General features: G+C 34.5%; 1 protein-coding gene across 21 annotated transcripts in view; it reads left to right on the top strand.

Annotated features, from left to right (window-relative positions):
- Positions 1-7,500, top strand: part of FOXP2 (forkhead box P2) — a 534,423-nt gene that overhangs the window by 488,314 nt on the left and 38,609 nt on the right. For all 21 annotated transcript variants that reach the window (XM_067042303.1, XM_067042302.1, XM_067042293.1 and 18 more), the window contains one exon: positions 6,056-6,143. In XM_067042303.1, the coding sequence (XP_066898404.1) occupies positions 6,056-6,143 (88 nt within the window). The remainder of the gene's footprint in view (positions 1-6,055; positions 6,144-7,500) is intronic.

Below are 7,500 nucleotides of genomic sequence, written 5' to 3'. Positions count from 1 at the left end.
TTTTTCTTTGCGGTACGCGGGCCTCTCACCGTTGTGGCCTCTCCCGTTACGGAGCACAGGCTCCGGACGCGCAGGCTCAGCGGCCATGGCTCAGAGGCCCAGCCGCTCCGCGGCACGTGGGATCTTCCCGGACCGGGGCACGAACCCGTGTCCCCTGCATCGGCAGGCGGACTCTCAACCACTGCGCCACCAGGGAAGCCCGAAAGACGCATTTTTATTCATCTCAAATTTGTATACATATTTTTATTACTAACAAGCTTATAAATATGAACTCTCATTTTACCCTCCATGGGTCTTTTTCATATTCAAGTTAATATTTTTGAAAAACTGAAGAGGTTACAATTAAAAAAGCATTTCCTTTCAATTAAATATCAACTTTGTTTCCAAAGACTGACCATTTTTCCAACCCATTAACTTTATAGGGATGACAGAACAAATGACAGTAGATTTTAAGGCCTTTCTTTTAGTCCATTTTTGTTATGATATGCTTAGATTCTGTAAGTCAAAGATCTGTGATAAATTCTGTTATTAGAACTAATGCCAGTGTACTGTACTGAAATGAAATATTAGACATATTTCCATACTAGTATTGTCTTTTTCTTTAAAATGTGTGGGAAATTTGAAGAGAAATAAAATAATGTTTTATTAAATTAATTTCAGTTATTCAGAAAAAATTGTTGATTTAGTATCTATGTGGAAAGTGAATCGAAGAAGGCATCACCACTAATACAGATTTTCTTGGAAAGAAGATTTTGCTTTTCTTTTGTAATAATGGAGAGGATTGAGAGTCTTGGGGGGGAAAATGTCAGGCAAGTCAAAAAGCTGTGAAAGGTTTTTAGCTCTCAAGTTTTTTGTTTATCCATGCTCCAGAAATTTTGTACCCAGTGTTTACTATAAAAGGTGTTTGAGAAAATATTATTGTGGCATTTTTATTTCTAAAATGCACTAGAAATACATTGTACAGCTTGAGCTGTACTTTGTATCAGACAGCTTATCCATTGGTTTGAAATAAAAGGAAGCTATCCATTATTACTATTTACCCTACATATGTTTAATAGCAAAGGATAGTAGAAAATAATATTGAGTCCCAAATTCCATTTCTCACATTATATCCCCAAATAAACTGGCAGAATTCCTCTATTTTTGCCCAGCACCAAACGAAAATCCACCAGAGGACAGTTGCTTATGAATAACATATATATTCTTAGCCATATATACATATATAAGAAGAAAGTCTAGACTAAACGGTGTTTAGGAAAATTTTTGAATTACTATAAAGTAGGTGTTGACAGAAGCTAACCATTTTTTCTGACCACTCATTGAAGATCTCACTAGATCACTAAAAGCATTTAATACTAGTTCTTCATTACTGTCTTATAAATGTCAAAGTGTAATAATATCCAACAAAATTTTAGTGTACTTTTTCTGCAAAATTAATTATCATTCCATTGGTCCTAAGTCAGCATGAATGTAGATGGATTGACTTTTAGAGCTTAAACCAGAAGGTTTACAACATAACATTCAAGTTGGCAGACAAGTGTTCTTGAACCCGCATGTGTGGATGCCAACAAACAAAACACGGTCTGAGATACAAAGATAGAAATACTCTTTGAAGAATAGCAAAATGGTTAGTGTCAATAAAATGTCAGCCTATTAAGGAGTAATTAGTTGATGAACATAAATGAATTAGGTTTATTACAAAGCCTAAAATTTTAAGGTTTGACATTGTATAAAGAACAATAGAAAAGGTAGTAGAAACAGAATATTTAATGGAAATGTGTTATCTTTTTTCTTGCAGCTGACTACTTTAAAAATTATGCTCTTACTTAGTGTGTATTGTCTATTTCTTTGTCTTTGACTAGGCAGCATGGCTACAAAATTATGACCTCAAGAAGGCGTTCTTTGAACTTGTCAGAATGTTGTTTCTTTTGGTGACAGTGCCCCCATCTCTCAAAACTAAGGCATCTCACATAATCAGCTAAATGAATAGTGACAGCTAACATTTTGTATTTAAACTCCTGTCAGTGTTTAAACATAAAAAGCTTGATGCAAAATAAATCAAACACCAGTGATATGCAAGGGAAACATTTTGTTAAAACAGTCTCTTACATACTTGGATTTAAATCTGATCCCTTTTTAGCTTATAAAATGCTATAACTTTAAATGAATTTGAAAAAAATCTAGAGTTTAAAATAGAATTGCTAATCTGGGGTGTATATAATTGAAGTTACCACATGCATTCATAACCTTAAAAGCTTAAATAAAGAGAACTGTGCATTAAATAAATTGGAAAGATCCTTTTCTACATTTTGTCTTCCTGAAATGCTTGCTTAATTATTTTTAGAAAGAATTTGACTGCCTATTTACACTTTTTTTTCCTAGTGGACACTACCTACCTAGCACGTAGATTCAATGCAGTTTTGAAGGAACGTCAGTTGACCACATCATTTATTCCATTTTGAAAACAAAAATCAATATACCTATAAAGTGACCCATAAATTAGAATTGGCTCACACAATGTTTGTTCAGTGCTGCCTTTCTGAAGGCACCCTTTGCATTTTTTCTTCACCTCTCTGTTTGAACTGCAGTCTCGGTAAGAGGCTCATTAGGGGACATTAGAGACTGGAGCTAACCAGAATTCCAGAGCTTGCTTTGCTCTTATTAATGCATAGTAGAGTAGAATGCATTTAAATATTTCATAGGCATTCAGTAATTTGTGTGTAATCGCCTTGTTAGCAGACCAGTAGAAGTAGAACAGGCCTGTGAAATGGTGTTAGTGATTGCATGGGTAATTTACAGACCTTTGCCATCAGAAAGAGTATTATTGTTGGCTAGTATGAAGCTGTGAAATAGAACTAGCAATAAGTAAAAAAAGAAACTTAATAAAGGTTTTGTAACAAGCATCTTCAGGGATAACAACCCCACTTGGTCCTTTTGAAGCAGCTATAATTTATGACATAGGCAATATATCAAATGCATAAGATAGTATTATGGAGCATTCATATGAAAAGGGTATTTGCAACATTAGTTCCAACTTCCTGCAAGGGACATGATTAAATGATTAATGAAATGTCCCTTTGCATATGCATTTTGAAACAGCAATTAGGCACTGACTGAGAAAATCTACCAATCCTCTCATTTTTCAGTATTATCTCATTCTTGATTTATAAATCATAGAGAATTTTTGAACAGCAATATGTAGTACCTGAGATAGTTATAAAAACATAAAAGAGAATAATTTGGGCACAAAATAGTCATAAACACATAAATTCATAATTTACTGTTAATACGCAGCCTGTTTATTTAGTCTTATTGCATTGTATTTATATCCGGACACTATTTCTGTACTTTGATTGGCATAATTAAGTAGGAGGAATGAATAGGCACTATTATTTTACATATCACTGGTAAACAATAGCGAGGAAAGGAGAAGGGAGATGTGGCAGAGGTATGTATGTGTTTTTCAAGTTCTCAGTAATCCACTGGAGGCTGTTCTATAAATGATCATTGAAGGGCTGCAAGCTAGCCTATAATTACAGGAAAGAAAGTGGCAGCTCTGGCATTTCATAACTATGTGTCCTCGAAAAGTGCTTTGTGAGTTTGTCACCAATGATAATTTAGATAGAGGCTCATTACTGAACATCACAACACTTTAAAAACCTTTCGCCTTCATACAGGAGAATAAAGGACTATTTTAATGGCAAGGTTCTTTTGTGTTCCACTGAAAAATTCAATCAAGACAAAACCTCATTGGTTATTATTGTAGTCTACAGTCTCTATTCTAATAAAAGATGCAGAGATAAATTGAATAGGTCTCTAAGACCCAAGTATATAATGCAAACATTTTGTACTTTTTTTAGTTCTTTAAGTATAGGATAATTATTATCCCTAAGAAGTAAACAAGTATGCAAAAAACCTTTTAAAAAAGTAATTTCATGCAAAAATAAACATGTTAAACTGAATATATCTTTTTCTTGCAGAGTTGTGTATTCTGCTTACCTTAGTCCATTTACACCCTAATCTTTGTGTAGAGCTGAAGCATTTTTAAAAATATGCATTTAGACTGACCATGGAACAAACATAGTGCGTTCCTCAAGAGATCAAGCCTTAGGAATACAACTACTGTTGCAGTAGTTGTACTGATAGAAAATGGACTCATTGTTCATTAACATGGGGGGAGGACCTGAAAAACAATTTGTAAATGTCCTGTTAGTTAGGAATAAGTGACACTTAATGTCATAAGCTAACCTGTGGTTTTCTTTAACATTCCAGGCCTCCTTTTCAGAAAGCATGAGTGAATTTTAGTTCTTGTTACAGTTTATCTAATTTTTTATTATGAAAATCATTTTTTAAATTTTTATTTTATAGTGGAGTATAGGTGATTTACAATGTCGTGTTTCAGGTGTACAGCAAAGTGATTCAGTTATACCTATATCCATTCTTTTTCAGATTCTCTTCCCATATAGGTTATTACAGAGTATTGAGTAGAGTTCTCTGTGCTATACAGTAGGTCCTTGTTGATTACCTATTTTATATATAGTAGTGTGTATCATTCCAGTTAGTTTCTTAACCAAACCAACAGAGCCGGTCTAAGAGCAGACAGGTGGAGTACAAGTGCCTTTCCTGCGCTATAACCACACACCTTAAACTTGACCTGATACACCCTGCTATTTTAGTCCACAGTCTCTCTTCAACCAAGAATGACAGTTGTGCTAAGATACATGGAGGTTTTGTTGTCATGATCAGTGAGGAGGTACTGAAACAAACTGATTTAATTTATCAAAGGATGACGCAGAGTCACACAAAGATTTCTACTTGCTGAACTTAGATCTACTAACAAATAAACCTACATGTTTGTAAATTACTTCTTTATATGTGTTACATATTTGTCTGTCTATATATTTGTTCTGTTTCATTATCGATTTCAAGAAATGTAAGTAAATCATTTGAATGGGCACAAAAGTATTTCTGTTGAATTTTAGTAAAATGAGGGCTGCACTAAACTTTTTAGACTATTATACCGTTCTAAGTGGTACTTGAGCCCAGATGGAGAAATATATAAATTCTTATTTAATTTTGTAAATATTTGGTTTAATATTTCACTTAGATACATTGATGAGAACATCTCTTAAATTGCTGCCTTAGTTTGCCCATTGGTGAAATAGACACACCAAAGGATATTAAATTAATTGAAGATGACTTTTTTAATTTTAGGAGGCAGCAAATAAATGATATATTACAAAGTACATATTATTGAATATGTTCATGTTCATTGGAGATGCTGCTCTACTAAATTACTTTTGATGTATCAACATACCACTCATTAAAGAGATCTTTTTAAACATTATGAAATAATAATAGACTAATACATAATAAAGATCAGAGTAAGATAATGAGAATGTCTTATCTTTCCCTACTTTTTTGAAAGATCAGAATAGATGTCTCCCAAATAGGACACTAGACATGAAATGTCAATCTTACACTTCTGATTGTCAGAATCTTCAATGCACTTTAATTATTAGTAATAGCAAGTGATCATTCTTCATAAGTATCTGATGTTTCCATGGGACGATAATTTGCTATCTTTACATAATTCATACCACATCCTGGTGAAATAAGACATCGCTCACTAAATAACATCATAGGAGCCACAAACTGTTTTAACAAAAATGGAATAGAGAATTGTCTTTGTTCTCTTCAGAGTTACTTTTGGTTCATGTATTTATAAGTTGTCCTTTTTTAAAAAAATGGCATGAGTATATGAAATTCATCTAGTGATTTCTACTATTATTCTGCAAATGGTTTGGAGAAAATATATTTTGTAATAACTGATAAGCTTAGAGACAATGACATTTTCTACTATTTGAAAGGTCTCTTTGTGTTGCGTAAATAATTTGCACTAAACACATCAGCTTATTTAACTTTTCTGGTATCATTTCAAAGTGTTCTTTTTTCCCACTGCGGAGGAAATACGACTTCAGTGGTTGTAAGTGGAGCATATGCCACTGAGATAGCCATGGCTTAACATTCTGTTTTGTGTTTTGTGTTTGTTTAGGCACCTTAACAACGAACATGCTTTGGACGACAGAAGCACTGCCCAGTGTCGAGTGCAAATGCAGGTGGTGCAGCAGTTAGAAATACAGGTTTGTCAAAGCTTCCCTTAATGGACTCCTTTCTCTGACTTCTGGTCGTTAAATTGAGTACTGGGCAGATCCTGTGTCTTTTAACACAATGACTCATAGAAATACAAGGAATTTTAGATTGTTTATAGTGATAGCAATGATTGATAACTCAGGGTGGATTGTTGTAGTTTAATGTACTTACCACTTAGACTTAATATAACCTTTAGACTATATCATATACATTTGGCCATCCCAAAGGAGTCAAATCTAAGTTTCCCTATGAAAGGTTAGACCCAACCCCCTAGTTGGATATGATTTTATTGCAGAGACAGTTTTTACATGAGCTAATCTTGTTTTTTTCATGAGACTTTATATTATAGCAAAAAGCCTTTACAGTATCATGCCTGTAATTTAATACTCTAAATAAAATATTTTCCTTTTCTACCTCTAGTGTATTTTTTTTTTTTTTAATTTTCTTTTGCGGTACGCAGGCCTCTCACTGCTGTGGCCTCTCCCGTTGTGGAGCACAGGCTCCGGACGCGCAGGTTCAGCGGCCATGGCTCACGGGCCCAGCCGCTCCACGGCACGTGGGATCCTCCCAGACCGGGGCACAAACCCGCGTCCCCTGCATCGGCAGGCAGACTCCCAACCACTGCGCCACCAGGGAAGCCCTCTAGTGTATTTTTAATTAAAGATCTTGCAAGAATCCTTAAGACTTGGAGTAATGGCACATCATTTACAATATCACAGATGGTAATATGTGTATTGTATCAAATGCTGCTAACTTAAGTTAAAAAACATTACTGTTAATATTGAAACAGAATTTGGCCAAAAATAAATAGAACTCATAAAACTGATCATAAAGCAATGATATCACCCTCAATATGATTCTTGCTACATTTTTTCTAACCCTCTAAGGCTTCCTCTAGCATTTCATCTTAAGATTATTTTTTCTCAATCAAGCCAATACCTTGTTTCATTTAATTAAACATACAATTTATTTGTCTTCATACTGTACTACGTCTTAAATTGTTTTAAATTCATCATTCACTAAACGCATGTCATTGCTTTTTTCCAGGGAGCTCCTAAAAATATTTTGACTTGTAAAATAATCAAGAACACATAAAAAGCATTGTCACTGCCGTCGTTTAAAAAGCTTTTTTGTAAACCTGCTTACCATTTATAAAAGGTAGACGAAAACTAAGAGTTTGGCTGATGAGACAGTCTGCAGTGTGACCAATTATGCCTCTTTTTTTTTTTCTGCTGTGTCTGACTGATGGAAAAGTAAGGTCCGTCACTTGTAATGAGACCCAGCGCAAGTGTGGATGCCTACTCCGTGGCAGAGTTCAGCATTTCACACTGCCCGGTCTCTGTCACT

The sequence above is a fragment of the Kogia breviceps genome, chromosome 9 (assembly GCF_026419965.1).
Source record: "Kogia breviceps isolate mKogBre1 chromosome 9, mKogBre1 haplotype 1, whole genome shotgun sequence".
Classification (NCBI taxonomy): Eukaryota; Metazoa; Chordata; class Mammalia; order Artiodactyla; family Physeteridae; genus Kogia; species Kogia breviceps.
Note: the sequence above shows the minus strand (reverse complement) of the source record. Positions and strands in the feature narration are given on the sequence as shown.